At 40.8% G+C, this 20,363-nt stretch overlaps 1 protein-coding gene across 10 annotated transcripts in view; it reads left to right on the forward strand.

Annotated features, from left to right (window-relative positions):
• LARGE1 (LARGE xylosyl- and glucuronyltransferase 1) overlaps nt 1-20,363 on the forward strand; it is a 535,223-nt gene that overhangs the window by 453,045 nt on the left and 61,815 nt on the right. For all 10 annotated transcript variants that reach the window (XM_058568473.1, XM_058568475.1, XM_058568472.1 and 7 more), the window contains 2 exons: nt 967-1,079; nt 2,894-3,019. In XM_058568473.1, the coding sequence (XP_058424456.1) occupies nt 967-1,079; nt 2,894-3,019 (239 nt within the window). The remainder of the gene's footprint in view (nt 1-966; nt 1,080-2,893; nt 3,020-20,363) is intronic.

A 20,363-nucleotide genomic window follows, 5' to 3' on the forward strand; every position in this document is an offset into this window, starting at 1 on the left:
ACTGCCCTGGTAGGAGACATCTGCTTCTGAGTCATTCAGCTAAGCCAAAATGCACTTTTCTTTTTAGATTTTTATTAGTTAATTTATTTTTGCCTGAGTAATATATTTGGTTGTTTTAACATTTTTAAAAATACCGAAGGGTGTGCAATGGCAGCTTCCCTCACTACACAATCCCCCATTCACCCAGGTCCCTCCCCATGAAAACTAACAACAACAAAAAAAGAAGGTGGAGAAGAGGAGGAGACAACCTCTTATTATTAGTTTCTTATGAACCCAAAGGCTTTTGGAGCTCGTCTTAACGACCCAGCATCAGCACTGTCTTCACCATGGTTTATATGTGTGTTGATTGTGGGGGGCTCAAGAAGACTATTGAAATCAGGAGCACTAAAATGAGGTCATATACTTGTCATTAAGTATAAAGCAAATTGGCAAGACTTACCCAGAGTAAAGTCATAGAGGAGCTGCTTTTTGTCTGTAAAGATAAATGGCCTACTTTGTGCAAATATCATCCATCAGCTAAACCTAGGTAGGTTGTCATATCTCTGGGGAAAAACACAGGAGAGAATCTAATGCTTATAGGGAATGTGCAGTGCTAGGCTCTTTTTAAAATCATTGTGGTAAAATCTACATAACAGAAATATACCATTTTAACCATCTTTAAGCGTATAGTTCAGTGGCATTAAGTACATTCACATTGTGGTGCAACCATTGTCAATATCCATCTCCAGAAAGTACTAGACTCTTTTGCCCATCTCATTTAGTGCTTGCAACAGCCTTTGAGGTCTGTGTTAATGTGCTCCATGCAATGAGGATGTTTCAGAGACATTGTTTAAAGTCTCCTACTGAGTAACTGGCACAGCCTGGAATTGAACCCAGGTGTGTTCATCTCCAAACCATGTGGACAGAGGTGCCTGGCTCTCTGTCTTACTGTTGTTTTTTCCTTCTCCATCCCATGCTGTTGCCCAGGGGTGATCCTGCTGCTTCTGGATAAGCTGCGGAAGATGAAATGGGAGCAGATGTGGAGGCTGACCGCGGAGAGGGAGCTGATGGGGATGCTCTCCACATCCTTAGCCGACCAGGTGAGTGGGCGGGTTAGAAGGTATGGTTATTCCTGAGTACGCTGGTGCTCTTTCTCAAACTTGAAAGTAGATGGGTGTGAATTATTTTCTACCTATTGTGTGACTGTACACTTGACAGATCTGCCTTACGTTTGCCAGTCTAAGACGACAGCTCAACTCATTCTCTTTGTTCATTCAGCAGACTTGCACTGCACGCTGTGTATGCCAGGGACTATGTTCAGAAATAGGATTCCGGAGATAAATGAAGGACGCAGTCCTTGGCCTCAGAGAGCTCATAGTTTATTGAAGCAGACTCATAAGTAAACGATAATTTGGCGTGTCAGGAGGTCGCCATCTTCATCTCAGTGTGGAATGCACAGTGCCCGCTCCCTGAGCTTCCAGAATGCCACAGCACATTTCCCAGAAAAGATTTCATTTGCCCTTCTGGCAAATAGAGTCTAACTTTTAAAGCAAAGCCTTTTGCTTAGATCCTGTACCATGACCCTGGCCTCAAGGGAAAAGCATTTAAATAGAAGGGACAAACCGTCTAGATGGAGAAACCAGCTTTTAATCCATGCAATATGAAAAAGTCCATAGACGCCACCAAACTATTAACAAAAATTCATAAAAACCCCATTTCCCATTTTGACTGGGAAATGCAGGGGCCTGAGCCTTTGAGCTTGGATCTACTGGGGTCACTCATTCAGATTTGGAGTTTCCTGTGGTGCACATGGCCATCTTGAAATGTAAAGATGATTTCTCTGGGTTCTCTGCATTGTATCCTTTCCTTTTCATCAGAAAAGCAAGTTCATTCTCCATCTTTTTGCTCAATGTTCAGTTGTCTGATTCGTTGAATTCTTGCCAAGTTTTCTAACACAGAGGGAACAGGAAATTCCGTAGGGGTACTTTACTATTTTTTTTTTAGCGTTGTTATGGTTCAGTATTTCCCAAGCAGCAGAAACTAATTTCCTTTTTCAAACGTGAGCTATGGTATAATGAATAAGTTAAAAATTACCCAGGTAGCTGTTTTAAACCTGAGGGGAAAATTGTCCTCCATCGTCATATTTTAAGTCAAGTCACAATGACTCGAGCGTGTCCCCAAAAGCTAGCAATTGCATGTCCATGTCCAATGAGGATAGTTTATTCAGCTATCTCCTGCTGCAAAGGCCCATAATTCACCTCCCGGCACCACCTGTCAGCAGCTAGTTAATAAGTATGGCCTGGTGCGAAAGCTTGGAAAAGAGCCCGAAAGAGGTAAAGCCTCCCTAGGAAAGTCAGAGTTGGATTTGGAAGCGGGGAGTGCATACTTGGGCACCGTGGCCCGCAGGAACCCGAGGCGCATCCATCACCCAGTCCGCCAGAAGCCCCAGGAAGAGACGCTGGAGCAGGATCTGTAATTTGTCTCAGCCCCTGCATGAGCAGAGCCGCTTGTCATCACGCAGTTCCCTCTCCAGGAGGCTCAGGATGGATGACATGGGGCTCCTCGATGAGGTGGGAAGAGGGGCGGAAAAGTGAGTTCATTTATTATATACCTGCTCGGGTGGAAAAGATGCTCCCTGTCTGTGCCCACGCATGCTTGCCGGATGGTGCGTGATGAGAGCAGCAGGACCTGTGAGCTCCAAGTCAGCGTGAAGCATTCCCCCATCTCTGTCCAAACATTACTGCTTGGTTCCTAGAGATGAGAGGCGAGGGCAGTGCCTTGCAGTGCACGCCAGCCTGTGTTCAGAGCAGAAGGCTTAAGAGAAGCCCTTGCGTAGGAGATGTAGGCCCTTGAGAGCCAGAATCAGAAGCGGAACTCACCTGACTGGACTGTGTCTCTGGCTTTTCTCCCCCAGGATATTTTCAACGCTGTCATCAAACAGAACCCTTTCCTCGTATATCAGCTCCCCTGCTTCTGGAACGTGCAGCTGTCAGACCACACCCGCTCCGAGCAGTGCTACAGAGACGTGTCTGATCTGAAGGTAAAGTCAGGCCGGGGTGGGTGTCAGTCATGTCCCCAGAGGTAGAGTGAGGTGCCCTGCGGTGGCAGAGGAAAGCTGGATTGGGAGGACTCTTCCGGGGGATGAATGTCTCTGAGCTTTGTGTGCAGTGTGCTCAGTGAGATAAGAGCGCAGAGGAGCAGAAAGAATGTGCTTTTCTCCTTTGCTTTTTTTTTCCCTCTTGTTTAGGCTTTCTGGAAAGTGTAAGGCCTCCCAGCATAAGAACCAGCTTGTGTGGTTATCCTTCTTGCCACCTGCTGCCGGCTGTTTTGGTTCATGTCAGTTCCCCAAATCCAGTCATTTAATTCAAACAAAAACATTTATTGAGGGACTACACTGTGCCAGGTGCCAGAGATATGGATATGAATAACTTACTTCCTACTTTCAAGTCCTTCATGGCTTAGAGGAGTTGAGAAATGTGTACAGAGATAAATGCAAAAAAATATGACAGATGCTGTTGTAGGTGTGGGTGGGTGGGATGCAGGTGTAAAGGTTTCATTCTCTCTCAGGGAGAAGGGACAATGACAGAAAAGCCTTCATACTTGGTCTCTAGGTATCAAGACAGTGGTAGGTTGAAGTAGACAGCTGAAGAAGATAGGGTGTATTAGTTATCTGCTGCCATAGATAATGCTGCGTAACAAGCTATTCTAATAGCGGCTTAAATCAACACCGTTTATTTAATTGATGATTCTACAGGTTGGCTGGATGGTTGGCTGATTTTCACTGGCTTAACCAAGTGTCTGTGGTCAGCTTCAGATCAGATGGCTGGTGGCTGGGACAACTTGGATCTCCTCCAGTGTCTCCCAGATCCCATCAGCAGGCCAATCTGACTTGTTCTTTTGGCAAAGCAGAGGTGGAAGAGGAGACCCTAGGGCACACAAGGAAACCTTGCATCCTTGTTGCTTATATCCTGTTGGTCAAAGTAGCCAGATGACTGAGGCCAGAGTTAAGGAGTGTGCCAGAATTCCCTACCTACAGTAGGAGGAGTGAAGAACTGGCCTCAGCTTTTAAATGACAGGTCAAGGATTTGAACCCAGACATGTCTGATACCAAGTGTGTTTGCCTCTCTGGCTGTATCAAGGACGACGTAGATTCCTGCATCCATAGGGTTTATTTCACTTAAAATTTATATCCATTGCCCATGTGGCAATGCAGTAACAATAATTACAAGTTTTAAACAGGAAAAAGAAACCCAACCCTTGCTTTCCTGGTAAGTCGATCTTTTCTAATTGGCTTCTGGTCTGTGTCCTTGTGTGCATATTCTATCTTATTTATAGTCATAATGCCCATGGAATTTTGTACCCTTCCATTACTTAGCCATTTCTTTTACCCTAGTTGTTTTCAAATTTTCACAAATATAAACTGTGTTGCAAAGAACAGCTTAAAGTTCACACCTTCCTGGGAGTGATATCACAGAGTCAAAAAGAAAAAACTTTTTTTTAATACATTTAAAGTTCATTGCAAAATACCAGAAACTATTTAAAACACAAGTACCTGCCTCATTCATTCTTTCAATCAGTGTTTATGCAATTCCTTCCATGTGTCATGTACTTGTTAGACAGGAGGAAAATAGATGGAATAGTTGCAAGAACATCATGAACTAGAAGTTCAAAGAAGAGGCAAATGAAATCAACCCGAAAAATGCGGGATAAGAAATTTTTTTAAAGTTTTGGAATCGTAGTTGATCAGTCCGTAAAGTAAATGAAATAAGCAGAGGCCGGAAACAATGATAAAGTGTGAATCTAGAAAGGTAAGCAAAAAGCATGTGGATCTGACATTTGCTTCTATGGGCATTTGCTGGTCCTTAGTGGCCAGAAGCCTGGTTTAAAGGTAGGTAACTATATAATTTATTATTCAAATGAGGGAATGCTGTCATGAATCACACTGGGACCATAGGCCTAAATTAAAGTCACGCAAACCCTATGTATAACTATTCTAGTGAAAGGTTATGCGTGGGACTTAGTTCACAACAGGAAGAAAGGCAGTTAGAAGATACTTTCATAAAGTCATGATTCGTGAAGAGTGATATTCTCAGTGGATAAACAGTTTAAAAATGCGTAGTGTAGAAGGAGACAATAGAGATTGTTGCATGTTTCGTCCTTGGCTTTAGGTGAAATAAGGGGGAAATGTTTCCCCTGAGAATTTCTAATTTCAAACTCTACTCATATTATTTTGGGGGCTGAAATGATATGTGCGGGGCAGAAATATAAAGAAAAAAGTTGAAATTTGCCAGATATCTGGCAGAAAACAACAGAAATCTGAGTATTCTGGAAGAATACTCTCAAAACTAAGACTTCCAGATTCTTCAGGTGGAGTTTCAAGCAAAACGAGTTCTCAGTCAGTAATCACTGAACGCACAAGGAAATAAGCTGTCATGAGAGGGCAGAAATTGCAGACTGTAGAATTAAAACTGCAGGTATTAGACTCATCAGCCATAATACATAATACAAGCTTACCTCACTTTATTGTACCTGCAGATATTGCGTTACTTACAAGACTGTCCAGTAAAAAGATTATGACTCACTGAAGGCACAGATGATGGTTAGCGTTTTTTAGCAATAAAGTATTTTTAATTAAGATATGAACTTTGTTTTACTGGGCATAATGCTATTGTAAATTTAATAGACTACAGTATAGTGCAGACGTAACTTTTATTTGCACTGGGAAACCAAAAAATTTGTGACTCGCTTTATTGCGATATTTACTTTATTGCAGGTATTCCAGAACCTGGAATATCTCTGAGATATGCCTGTATAAGTAATTTTGCTGTGTAAGAAATAAAAAAGAATATTGAAAGTAGGATGGAGTAACATAAGATTCTCAAAGATGAATAGGCCTATTTGGATCATACAGTACTTTTAGAAGTGAAGAGTATAATTCTGGAAATTACAGATTAAATGAATGTGTTAAGCGGTAGATTAGACCCGGCCGAAGAGAGAATTAGTAAATCGAAAGAGATATCTGAAGAAATTACCTAAAACACAGCACAAAGAGAAAAAGAGAGAGAAAAACTTGAAAGAGAATTTAAGAAATTGAGATATGTCTAATTAGACTATCAGAAGGCGATCATAGAGAACATTAGAAATGAAGCATTATTGGTTGAGATAGTGAATAGGAGTTTTCCAGAACTGTTAAATGGTCTTCAGAGATACAAGAAGGATAGTGTTTACCAAGCAGATTAAATAAAGACAAAACCATAGTGAGACCTACAATAGTGAAATTATAGCACCTTCAAAAAAAGTGGTTTTAAGATAGCCAGAGAAAAAAGACGGATTGTCTACAAAGAAATTTCTTGTATATGATGAGAGTTCTTACAGCAGCAATGGAAGCCAGAAAAGGGTAGAAATAATATCTTTAATGTGCTGAGAGACAATAATAATTGTGCCCAGGAAACCAGTCTTTCAAGCATGAGAGAGGAATACTCATATAAGCAAGAACAACGAGAATTTACCACAAACATACTGCTGCAAAGAAACTTCTAAAAGTTGTACTTTAGGAATAAGCAATATGATTCCAGATTCTAGAAATAAATGGGGACACCAAACAACAATTTCTAAGTAATAGTAATAATAATAATAATGTATAATTTGTGGGCTTAAAAAGATTATACCTAAAATATCAGACAGTGGCATCACGTAAGTCAGGAGGGATGTGATTAGAATTAAAGTATTCTAAGATCATTATTTTGGAGGAGGAGGATGAGATATTAACTGTAGCTGCTAAGCTAGGTATGCACGCTAACATTTCAAGGTTAAGTTCTAAAAGAATCAAAAAAAGGTGCTTAACTTATAAATTGATGGTGAATGGGATGGTGAATGGAATAAGAAAAAAAAATCAAAATATCTCAGTCATTTAAAAAAATTAGAATGCAAGAAAAGAAAAAATAAAAGCATAGAAAAATGGGGGGAAATAGAAAGCAAGAAATCAAAATGACAGAAATAAGTCCAAATATATCGATAATCAAATAGACTAATTTTGGGAATGAGAGGAGAGATTGTCAGATTGAATAGGAAATGATATCCAACGTATGCAATTTACAAGAGACGTACCTAACCCATAACAACCTGGAAAGGTGGACAGTAAAGGTATGGAAAAAGATTATCAGGCAAATATCATCCAAAAGAAAACTATCTTGATATCAGACAAAGAGCTGGTGGGTATAGAGAAGGTTACAGCTTAAAAATAAAAAGTTCACCAAGAACAGACAAGAATTCTAAACTTGTGGACATCTCATGCTGTAGCGTATGTGTGAACACCACAGAGAAACTGACACGTCTACTTTCATAGTAGAATATTCTAACGTATCCTTTTCAAATATTAAAAGATCAAACAGGGGGCCAGCCCCGTGGTGTAGCAGTTAAGTTCACACACTCTGCTTCAGCATCCCCGGGTTCGCAGGTTTGAATCCCAAGAGTGGACCTGTGCACCGCTTATCAAGCCATACTGTGGCAGGTGTCCCACATATGAAGTAGAGGAAGATGGGCACAGATGGTAGCCCAGGGCCAATCTTCCTCAGCAAAAAGAGGAGGATTGGCAACAGATGTTTGCTCAAGGCTGGTCTTCCTCAAACACACACAAGAAAAGATCAAACAGAAAAAAAGAATTGATAGAAAATATGGAAGATTTGAACTACACAGTTAAAAATCTTGATTTGGGCAGATTAGGAACCTTGTACCTAACAGAGAATATACATCCTTCTCAGGCTCACGTGGGACATTTATTAAAAAGTAACCATGCACTAGACCATAAAGCAAATCTCAGTACATTTCAAGAATTATATTATATTATATATAAATATATATATATATATATATATTTCTGTGAACACAGTATAATTAAATTAGAAAGCAGTAAGAATAAGATTTTTTAAAAATCTGTTTGATTAAAGTTGAGAACACACTTCTGAATTACTCATGATTCTAAGTAGAAATCATAATTGAAACTATTTAGAACTGAATGGTAATAGAAATAATATATGCCAAAATTTGTGGAATGAAATAAACATGTAGGGAAATTTACAGCCTTGAAATTTATGTTAAAAAGAAGAAAGGCCGAAAATTAATAAGCCAAGTTTACAACGTAAGATGATATATAAATATCATGAGAATAAATTCAAAGAAAATAAAAGGCGGAACATAAAGAAGATAGAAGCAGAAATTGGTCAACAAATTCTTCAACAAAGTCAAGAGTTGGTTCTTTGAAAGGGACCAATAAAATAGACAAAGCTATGGCAGAACTCACTGAGAAAAAGCAAGCAAACTCACCAATAACTAAATGGGGGCATAAATGTAGATTCATTTGTTCATTCTCTAAATGTTTTTGAACTAGCAATTCTGAGTTCCAGGAATACAGGCAAGACTAAAGCAAACAAAAATCTCTCACCTTGTGGAGCTTTCAATCCAGTAGATAAAGCAGAATTGTAGCAGATAATATGAGAATACTGTAAAAAATATTATGTCAATAAATTTGGAAACTGATGTGAAATGAGCATATTCCTAGAAATGTATGATTTACCAAAACTGACTTAAGGAAAAAATATACTCTGGGTTATTTTCTAACCATTAAATCTTCTTACAAAGAAAACAGCACCCTAGATAGTGATTAGAGACAAGTTCTACCAATTTTTTTTAATCAAAAGATATTTCCAATCTTAAGTAAACTTTTCTAGAGAATAGAAAGAAAGGAACACTTTTTAACCCATTCGGTGAGGCCAGGATAGCCTCAATGCCAAAATCAGACAAGGAGAGTACAAGAAAGGAAAATTGTAGTTCTTTCTTACTCATGAATATAAATGCAAAAATCTTAAGCAAAATATTAGCAAACTGAATCCAGCCATGTATAAAATAGATAATACATCATGGCCAAGTTGGGTTTATTCCAGGAAAGACAAGAGTGATTTAACATTGGAAAACCCACAAGTGTCATTCAGCATGTTAATAGATTAAAGGAGAAACACCATATAATCATCTAAATAGATGCAGGAAAATTATTTGATAAAATCAAATATTCATTCATGACAAAAACTCTCGTAAATAGTATTTACTTAAAAACCTACAGCAAACTTTTCCTAAGCATTTGCTTAGGGTTGTGCTAATTAATTAATAGAAAAGAACAGAAAACCCAGGAACACCCACACATTTATGGAAATTTGATATGTGGAGAGGTAACATTGCTGGCCATTGGACAAAGGATGTAATTTTCCATAAATGGTGCTAAGACGCCTGATTATCTATGTGGAAAAAGTGATAATGGATCCCTATCTCACACCATGTACAAAATCAATTCTGATGAATTAGAGACTTAAAAGTGAAAGGCCAAATTAAACTTTTTTTTTTTTTTTGCTGGGGAAGATTCGCCCTGAGCTAACATCTATGCCAAACTTCTTCCATTTTGTATGTCGGTTGCCGCCACAGCATGGCAGCGGATGAGTGGTGTAGGTCCACGCCCAGAGACCGAACCCAGGCCGCCGAAGCGGAGCACGCCAAAGTGACCCACTAGGCCACAAGGCTGGCCCTGAAATTAAACTTTTATTTTTAAAAAATTAGGAAACTAACCTGTGACCTCAGAATAGGGAAGAATATATTCAACAAGATGCCAAAAGCATATATCATCAGTGAAAGGATCAATCAATTCAATCACATTGAAATTAATAACTCCATCAAAGTGGCATCAAAAAGAGAAAAGAAAAACATATTTTCAACACACATAACTGACAAAGGACTAGTAAACAAAATATACAAAGAGCTCTTACTAATTAATAAGAAAAATGTGTAATTCATTTCACTGAATTAGACAGAAAATGGCTAATAAACACTTAAAAAGATGTACAACCTCTTTGTTAATCGAGGAAGTGAAAATTAACACCACAAATAATTTCACACCCACCAAATTGGAAGAGTGGTACTATCAAGTTTCATTTTAGCAGTAGGAAATCTCCTGTACTATTGGTAGGAGTGTAAATGGATACAACCAAATTGGAAAAATATTTTGGCACCATATTGTAAAATTGAAGTAATATGTATTTTACAATCTAGGGCTTGGATGTAATCAGTCAAAAATTGAGAAGTGGACGACTTTCTGCAGAAAGTGCTCCAGGTTCAGCTGTCAGTGGGCAAGTGATGACAGATTGAAGCAATGCCTCGTAATAAATAACATTTCTGGACCAGGCAAGGGCACAGGAGACTTCTAAACTCTCAAGTCTTATTTTCATATAAAAAATAAAAATATAAAACTTCCACAAAAATATTCTAAAAACTGAAAACCTTGGCAGGCTTAAAAAGAAAGGAAATTCTGACACATGCTACGACATGGATGAACCTTGAAGACATGCTAAGTGAAATAAGGCAAACATAAAAGGACAGATATTGTATGAATCCAATTATATGAGATACCTAAAAGACTCAAATTTATAGAGACAGAAAGTAGAAAAATGTTTCCCCAGGGCTGGGGTGAGGGGTAAATGTGGAGTTAATGGGTACAGAGTTTCAGTTTGGGATGATGAAAAAGTTCTGGAGATAGATAGTGGTGATGGTTGCATAACAACATGAGTGTACTTAGTGGCGCTGAACTTTACACTTAAAAATGGTCCAAATGGTAAATTTTACGTATATTTTACCACAATAAAAAACTCCAGGGCAGAGAGGGGATCCTTGGCAGGTGTCTTGTGAAACTGATTGTTCTTAGGAGGATTAATATGAGTTTCATGAAAGAAACCAGACAGGTATTCATAAGACAGCATATTTGGCAATGTGTCTGAGAGCCTCTAAATTGGCAGCCCCAAAAAGGAAAAGAAAAGGCACCATAAATTAGAGGAGGGGCCGGCCCTGTGGCTTAGTGGTTAAGTGCGCGCGCTCCGCTACTGGCGGCCCGGGTTCGGATCCCAGGCGCGCACCGACACACCACTTCTCCGGCCATGCTGAGGCCGCGTCCCACATACAACAACTAGAAGGATGTGCAGCTATGACGTACAACTATCTACTGGGGCTTTGGGGGAAAAATAAATAAGTAAAAAAAATAAATAAATAAATTAGAGGAGACTCTTCATTTGTGGACTTTCAACTTAGACATTTTATAGATGCCAACAAAGCTAAGTCTCCAAGTGCAAGTGTGTCATATCTGCCCACCACAGACATACCAATGAGTTCATGCTCCTGTGTTTATTGAGTGGTTACTACATGGCAGGCACTGTTACAGCCCTAGTGATGTGTGGGAAACAAAATTGACAAAGCCATTGGTCACTTAGAACTTACGTGTTGGTGTAGCAGATGGCTGTGCCACTTTGGCATTGCTCAGTGGTTGCTGAATTATTGTCACTTTGACCCTATCAAACAAAATAATTTGTCAACTCTCTGTGGCAGCCTACTCTATGAATAAGTAGAGGAATTTCTATCAAACAGCAAAACCATGAAGATAGAGTCAAGCCAAATTTAACTCATATTGTTTTAGATAAACCTAAAAAACGATCTGGAAATCATTTTATCCACAAATAGCTAAGTCTTACACAGAACCCTAAAATACAGCTAATGTATAAAAGGGGAGCTGCCCTGGTGGTGGGGAGGGGGTTAAGGGATTTGGGAGAGAGGTTGGCAGAACTGAGCCCCACCCTCTGGGTCTTATCCATACCTGGTCATTGCCATGGTACCTGAAGTCCTGGTCCAAGAATACAGCATGTCTGCAGGTCCCTCCAGGCCACCCTCAGCCTCAGAGTCCGGGTAAAGGTACATCTTTGTCATTTTTTTCTTATCTTTCTTCTCTTCTTCCTCCCATCCTTTGTTTTATTTTGTCCATTGTCCCACATTTATGAAGGACTTCCTATTTGCTGGTTGTTGTGTTCCTCCTGGGGGAGTAGACAGATGTACCCTGAACTCTGCTCTCCATCAGCTCGCACTCTGTTGTTCCAGAGGATAGCCAGCCTGAGAAGCCCACCTGTGGGACACACAGGGGACCTGTGCAGGGTCAGCTGATTGAAAATGTCCATTCAAACAAGAATCACAAAAATATGTTAACTTTGATTTCCTGTCTTTTCATCCAGGGGCCACATCTTTTTGTCTGCTAACTGTGCTGTATGATCTTGCATAAATGACTCTCGTTATGCACCTTCTGTGGTTCTCAGCATCCTTTCCTTTAAAGTAGAGCAAGACCTTAAGGACTCTCACAAAGCAATTGAGGGACAGTCCTGGATTTTTGCATTTTCCCTGCTCTTTTATAGTCTTCTCATCTACACCTACTCCAACAGCCAAGTTTTTTAGGGACTTCTTTTTATCAAATTGTTCCAGAATGTTTAACTCGCCTTTCATGGAAATAGCAACTCTCTTTTTGCACTCAGCTAATTCAAAGAATATTTTAATTACATTTCCAATTACATTAGAAATGCAAGTGGCATAAAAACACGTTTGGTAACAAACACAGCTCCCTCCTGGTGAGCATAGAGCTCAGTATGTAGGAGCAGACATGTTCCTGCGTCCTCCTAGAGAGGAGCTTACTAGCCTTGGGCAGCTAGCCTGCCCTGGGTGTCAGCGGAGAACTTGGTGCTAAGTATAGGTTGGTTACGAGAACTTCTAAGGGGATAAATGGATTCACTGAGGGAGCAGAAGAACTATATAGGCTTTTGGAGTCAAGCAATCCTGTAAATTCTAATGACAGTTCTACCCCTTACCCGCTGAAGGACTTGAGTAAATCACTTAACCTCTCCCGGGCTCAGGTACATCCTCGATAAAATGGAGGCCATTATTCTTGGCCCTGTTCTCAGCCAGGCCCCTTGAGTGCTCCATAGAAAAGCACTTGACTTTACCTCAGTCTTTTGTGTTTCAAAGACCTTCATTTTTATCTCTTCAGTCCTAAAGCTTGATGACTCAGCCTTCCCTGGTTGAGTCTTAAATAAAAAGAGAAGGACCCAAAGGAGCATCTTTTTATCCCTTCACCAGGAGTGCAGACTCTTAGGAGACCAGCAAAGGGTTGTGTGTTGGTTCAGAGAAGGGAGAATGGGAGAGACTCTGTGAAACTTTGTTCTAGTCCTTGAGTCTTCAGTGGATTATTAGAGGAGGAAGCCCTGACCGGAAACAGTGGGTAGTGGCCAGGGAGTGGCAAGCAGAGGGTCCAGTCCTGGGTCAGTGAGAGTTACTGGAGCCCCAGAGCTGAGTAAGCCTTGGGTCCTGCCCTCAGGAAGGTCACAGTCTAGGGAGGAGTAATGGGTAAGTAAATATAAAATTCCGCTACAGCCTGCTAAGTGCCATGTTGTAAGAAAGTAAAGGAGGCTGAGAAAGCAGGAGGAAGCCACTGTCTGGTTGGGAGCGTGGCTCAGTCTGTGTCTCGGAGGGATTTTTGTAGGAGGTCTGAGCTGAGTCTTGACATCAAACTTGCCTCCTTCCTCGTCTTCTGCCCTCACATCACTCTTCAGCTCCTAAACCCCCTAGCTGCCCCTCTTCCCAGTGCTGTCCAAACCACTGTTCCTCGGCTGCATGTGCCTCTGGAGAGTGGGAGAAGTGGAAACTCATATGCAGGTTAGGAACAAGTAACTGGGTGCTGGGTAGGCAGGCAGTGGGGACCACGCCATCGCTTCAGAAACATTTGCCAGAATGCCCCGATGCCTTTCTGGGATTGACAGGAAATACATTTCAAAGGAAGCGAACTGTAACCAGGACTTCAAAGGATGAAATGGAGTTTTCCAGGTCGATTGAGTGGGAATGGTGTTCCAAGCATGGCGTAACTTAATCTTTACAAAAATCTCACAAGGCAATTGTTATTCAGTCTATTTTATACATCAGAAAATTAAAGATTATACAGATTAAGTCACTTACTTGCCCAGAGTCACACAGCTAAATATGACAGAGCCAAGGGTGGAACTCAGAATTCAGAGTTCTTTCCTCGGACACAGGGCTGAGTCCCCACCTGAATATATTTTCCCGGAAAAACATTTTACATGAGATAATGATTCTATAGGATTATTCTAGGTGAGCCCTCTCTGGATTAAATGGGTTTTTGAGGGTTAACCCTAGAACAGAGATCCATAATATAACATTGTCTCCTTGAAAGAATATTCGAATTTTAAGCAACAGACTCAGAGGCTGAATTTTTGACTGTCATCCATTCGTAAATTGGGAACCAAGTGCACTTAAAAGAAAAATCCTAATAGGAGAAGAAAAAAAGCAAGTGAAAACATGCCATCCGTATGGGGAAATGATGTGTGTTCCTGGAGGCAATCTATAGCATTTGCATAAAGGGAGTACTCAAGTCTTAAAACATTTTATAATACTTAGAGAGGTGTCAGTTTTCACATCTTTTGAGGAAGATGAGGGGCCGCCATGCGTTAGCATATTGAGCATGCCATCGCTAAGCAGACTACAGTGAAAAATGAGGCGGGGAAAACCAGGGAGAGGGTAATAAGAATGATGAATGGTCAGGTTGATTTTGGAGGATTAGGATGGATGGAGGAAGAAAACACAGTTGCTTTGGGGGAGAAGATCTAAAATCTAGAATTACCACCTCCCAGCCACACCTCTTTACTTCAGACCAGTGCCTGTTTAATTTCGTTGCATAACCCAAGTCCAAGGGCACTAAGTGTTTTATTGTCTCTGTGCAACACTGCGGCTAGTAAACTCGAGGAGTCCCAGGATTACGTATGAGCCCGCTGGCCCCTGTTCAAGCAGCCTGTCTCTTGGCACTGTGGCTCTGTGGCTCATGCCTTGCAGTCGCTCATTCACCCAGCAAACACTGCAGAGCACCCGCTGTGGGCCAGGCTGTGGGGCTGTCATGGGGTTCCTTAACCTCTCTTCACCAGTGTCCTCATCTGAGAAAGTAGGGAAGTAATCACCACTTTACAAGGAGATGTAAAGATTAAGAGGGATGATATATAAAGCAGTTAGTACCGGGCTGTGAGACGTGTAGTAAGCCTAGTGTTCTTATTATTCATAATACATAGGTATTGTTCCCGCTCTGCCTCAGAGTAGTTGTCAGTCAGATGGTGGGCAAAACATAGAAGCAAGAGATCTTTTTTTTTTTTTCTTTTTATTGGTGAGGAAGATTGGCCCTGAGCTAACATCTGTTGCCAATCTTCCTCTTTTCGCTTAAGGAAGATTGTCGCTGAGCTCACATCTGTGCCAGTCTTCCTCTGTTTTGTATGTGGGACGCCACCGCAGCGTGGCTTGATGAGTGGTGTGTAGGCCCGTGCCTGGGATCCAAAGCTGCAAACCCCAGGCCACCAAAGGGGAGTGCACGAACTTAACCACTGTGCCACTGGGCCGGCCCCAACAAGAGATCTTCTTCCTCATCCATTCCAATGCTCTCATTTCACAGACAGGAAGGAAGTAGGAGTCGGAAGAGGAGAAGTGGCTTGCCTGCGGTTAAGCACTGATTTGTGACATATGCCTTGTGCCCCAATATTGGGGTGTGATTGATCTAAGTTATCCATCGCTGGCTTTGTTGCACATAGCTGATGATGTGCAGATGCTATTATTCCTGGAAACATCAACAAGATTCCTGGAAACAAAGTGTTGCCTCTGGAAAATTTACCCTATGATAGGGTATACCCTTTTGGTGCGTGCATCCAAACAGTTCTAAGAACTGTTAATGGCATTCTTTTAAAACAGGAGAGCTGGGGAGCAGGTGGGCAGAGGGGAGTTCTGTGTATATATATACCAAATACCAAATTGTGAAGTCCTACAGCAGGGAAACCTGATCGCTTTTGTTGATCTCAGTATTTCCCACACGTGTTCTATGTCAACACACAGAACAGACCCCTTTGACCATGGAATACCTTGTGGGATAGGTTCTTTAGAAGGCCACCGTAAGAAACACTTTCCTAGGTGATCTGGCATCTATCAAGAAGAAAGGGATTTTGAGAGAGAGAAGTACCGATTAAGCAGTATTTGGTGGTTGTGGACACGGAACCACTGAAGTTTCTAAGTGTGTAGAAATGAGAGTTTTGATAGGTAACATCATTTTTTACCTCAAAATCCCATAACGATGGAAACAATTTCAAATATTTATTTTCTAAAAGCTCTGTCTATATCACAGGTTTTTTCTAAAAGTAGTTACTTTCCCATTTATCACCTTTACATTGAAGGGTCAGATTGAAGTATGTATTTTTTTTCCCCTAAGTGTAAGATAGCATATCACTGACAGTCATTTTTTCATAAAAACAGTAATTCATAAATCGTCTTTACTTATGCCATCTATTATAAGACCTTTGCTATGAATTAACCAGCAAAGCTTTACGTTGTACAGATTTTCATTATCATTCCTTATGTCATTAGAAAGTATTGTAAAAATTGTATGATATGTTCAGTCTTGCCTTTATAAATTAACCAAATCAATGATATCCAGTAGTACTTGTGTGTGCTGGCTTCAAGTGCTTTGTTGCAAACTTGCCTATCAATGATGCTGTAAAGGATTTCAATATGGGGCAGTCACTCTGTCACCTTACTTGGAATCCTTTTGTTGTTCTAATTAAAGCAACTGTACCTTCACTGATTACATGTATGCACTTTCCAGAAGACATTAGCGTCATTAAAGTAGGAAATTACTGTGCAAAATATAACTTCTCCTGGACATCTTTCCTTAAGTCCTCACTGAAAAGTTGTTCTTTGTGTGTTTCCCCATCTAAACAGAATCTTGCAAATAGCGTAAGCTGGCCTCCGTCAAAATCCTCCGTACTTTGGTTAAACTCGATAGCAAATCTCCCGTGTAATTTGTTCTAATACAAGTTTCTTGAGGCCTTCAGCATTTGTTTTCTGTGACTCTTCCCACAATATTTGCTGACAAAGGAATTTACTTTGTTTTGTTACCATATTATCTTTTGTGTATTTTTTTTAGAAATTTTTGCCAAGGCAGGAAAAACAAGTGTTTCCCTTATTGGATTTTATTATCTTTTGTTTTTATATATGAAATCTCCAAAGAGACCGCTAAACTCTTTTCATGGGGTTTAGCAAAACATTGTAAAGTTCTAGATTGACTGTCACAAGATTTTAAACATCATCAAAAAGTTATAGAGGCTTGTCTTCATCTTCTGGATGCTTTGTTTTTAAATGTCTTGCTAATCTTCTTCTCTGTACTAACATTAAATAATATCTCAAGGCATAATACACACTTGGGGTGAAGTTTTTACTTCACAATTGTGGTTGTAAATCCGTATTTGAAATAGTCTTGAGAATGTAAATTTTTTTTTTGCCAACTGCTTGTCAGATCTAATTAGACAGGCATTTCTGTACTTGGTAATATAGCTAAGGAAGAGCTCATACTGGAAGCAGAAGTGTCAGCTTAGCTGTTTTCTTGCTAGTCACGTGAACTTGTCTTCTTGGTATTGTCAATCTGTTGTTGCTTTGTAGGACTCTCTTTTTTATATATAAACTTTTATTTGGAAGAATTTAGACTTACACAAAAGTAGTAAAAGTAATGCTGAGATATATATACCCCATATATATATATACACATATATACACCTATATACCCCACATCCAGTTTCAGTTTCCTCTAATGTGAGCATCTTACCTAACAATGGTGAACCTGTCAAAACTAACAAACCAACATTGATGTATTGCTGTTAACTAACCTTGAGGCCTTTGCTGCATTCCACCAGTTTTTCCATTAATGCCCTGTTTCCTTAGTCTCCTCTGGTCTCTGACAATTTCTCAATCCTTCCTTGTTTTTCGTGACAGACTTTGATAGTTTTGAGGCATATTGGTCACATAGTTCATGAAATGTCCCTCAAATATGGTTTGTCCAATGTATTTTTTAATCATTAGACTGAGGTTGCTGGAAAGACTATCACAGAAGCGCCGCGCCCTCCTCGTCCATCATGTCAGGAGGGACCTGATTTCCACACACCACAGCGCTAGGGATGCTTGACCATCCTCCTTTGGTTAAGGTGGTGTTTGCCAGCTTTCTCTGCTAGAAAGTTACTCTTTTTCCCTTTCTTACTTCATTGTTTGGAAGTGAGTCACCACGTGCACCCCACACTGGAAGTGGGGAGATTAAGCCCCACTTTCTGGGGAGGGGGTAGAATCTTGATATATTATTGGGGCTCTTCTGGAAGGAGATTTGTCTCTTTCCCCCATTTTTATTTATTTAGTTATTAAATCATTTATTTATATCCAAATGGACTCACATACATTTATTTTATACTTTGGGTTATAACACGGGACCCTTTTGAAGCCATTTATTCATTTTGTGAGGGTTATTTTAGTTAAATATTACTATTGTTTTCATTAAATAATATTATTAAGTGCACTAAAAATAGATACTAGTATGATTGGTAGAACACTTACCAGGCACATTAAACTCCAGTACGGCACATCTCAATATGTGAGGCGCTATATCACGCCCTCTCCATTGACAGAGTTAGATATAGGTGCTCAAGTGATGCAGCAGATCTCAATCCATCTCGATCAGCCTCTCTCTATGTTTTTCTCTCTATCCCTCTCCCCACCCTTTCCCCCTCCCTTTCTCCCTCCCTCCCACCGTCTCTCTCTTTCTGCCTCAGCTTTGTCTGTTATGCCAGGGTGACGTCTGGCAGCCCCCCAGCCAGTGTGTAGAGCTGAGTCATTGAACGAATATGCATTGCACACTTGCTATGAGCCAGGCACTGTTCTGAGTGCCTGGTGGTGAATGAGACAGTGCAGGGCCCTGCGCTCTCTGAGCTTATATTCTGGTGCAGAATACAGATATCAAATAAGAAAACAAATGATCCCGTTGGTCATTTCAGGCGGTAAACATGCTGTGGAGAAATCCAAGCAGGGTAATGTAAAGAGTGACCAGCATTCATGATCCCGGGCTGACGAGAGAGGCCCTCTTTCTCTCAATGACTCTGCAAAAGGACTCTGTTGACCCTTCATGGGACACATGCCCACGCTTGAACCCATCTGTGTTCTTAGGAATGGTCAGGAACGACTCACTGGTCAGCCTGAGTCACGGGCCCATGCTTCAGGCAGGTCGGGCGTGACCCGTAGCCCCGTTAGAATCATAGGAAGAAGGCAAGGTCTGGTTCTGTGAAGGAACGATGCAGGACACACGGAAAAGCAATAGCAGGCCACTACGGAAGGTGCCTGCTGGGAACTAGGAAGCTAGCAGCCTCTCTCAGAGTTTCCAAGCAGTGAGTTATGTGGTGCCCACCCCAAGGGCATTAATGACATTCCCCCAAATTGGCAGAATCCCACTAGGATTCACTCCCAGCTGCTCCTCAGCCAACCTTGGTAGAATCCCTCAGCTAAAGATTCCATGTGCTCTCTAGAGGTGGAATCTGCTTCCCTCTACCATCCATCCCCAAATCAATAGAGACACTCCCCAGGAGGACACCGTGGGGGTTCATGAAATGTGAGTAAAGTCTTAGTAACTAATTCCGTAGAGAGAGGAAGAATACAGTGTGAGATATGATCCACAGATCTTACGTTGGATGTCTGCAGAGAAGCCACATTAAGGCAACATTCATTGAGGATTCGTACACTGTTTGCATCACTTTTCCATTTCCTGCTGTCAGTGGTCCATCAGGAATCCTTCACACATACCACAGTCCGGTTCAAATTGATTGTTACCCCTATTTTACAGCAAAAAAGGACCAAAAACATTGAACACGATGAATGTTAGAGAACATAGCCGAATCTTCTCATGGATTCATGACCCTCCCAGCCCTGAGTATTATCAAAGGTTTCCATTTTCCTGTGGTCATTTTTTTCTCTCCCCAATCGCTACCTCGTCAGGCAAAAATAAGAAGTGTTACAGGTGACAGAACGAGAAATGATAGGCTGTGGGACAGGGCCTCGGATTCACGCACTGGCCTACGTGTCTCCATTTTCCAGATGAAGGGACTAAAAAATCACTGAGTTTGGTCTGTTTTCCTTTCCTGGAAATAATGATACATTTTTGTCTGGGAAGAGCTTTTTTTTTCTGGGACATGTAAAAACCAAGAAACAACAGGAAGCTGTGTAAAAGGAGATAGAGAGTCACAGAGCATTTGTGGCTTGAAATCTGAGTATCAAGGACACTGTTTTTATTTAATAGGCACTACCTGGTAATTGTCAGGAATGGGGAAGGAGAAGGAAGAGAGATGGAATAGAATATTCAGCAGTTGACGGGGAGAATAAAAAAATTGGAGTGGATCCCATTGGCAATCCGCAGACATTGACCAAGCCTATCACTGTGCAGGCAAATTGGATGAAACACAGGTCCTGCATTCAAGGAGCCAAGAGTCCAGGTTTTAAATACAGATTGAGGGATAGTGTCAGTTTAGAGAGCATCCCGTGGGAACGGAGTTTGTTTATTCCAGAGACTCACACGTACTGAGCACTAGTCTGCTCCAGGCTCCACGGTGGATACCTTTACATCTGTTGTCTCATGG

Source organism: Diceros bicornis, chromosome 25 (genome assembly GCF_020826845.1).
Source record: "Diceros bicornis minor isolate mBicDic1 chromosome 25, mDicBic1.mat.cur, whole genome shotgun sequence".
In the NCBI taxonomy this organism is placed as follows: Eukaryota; Metazoa; Chordata; class Mammalia; order Perissodactyla; family Rhinocerotidae; genus Diceros; species Diceros bicornis.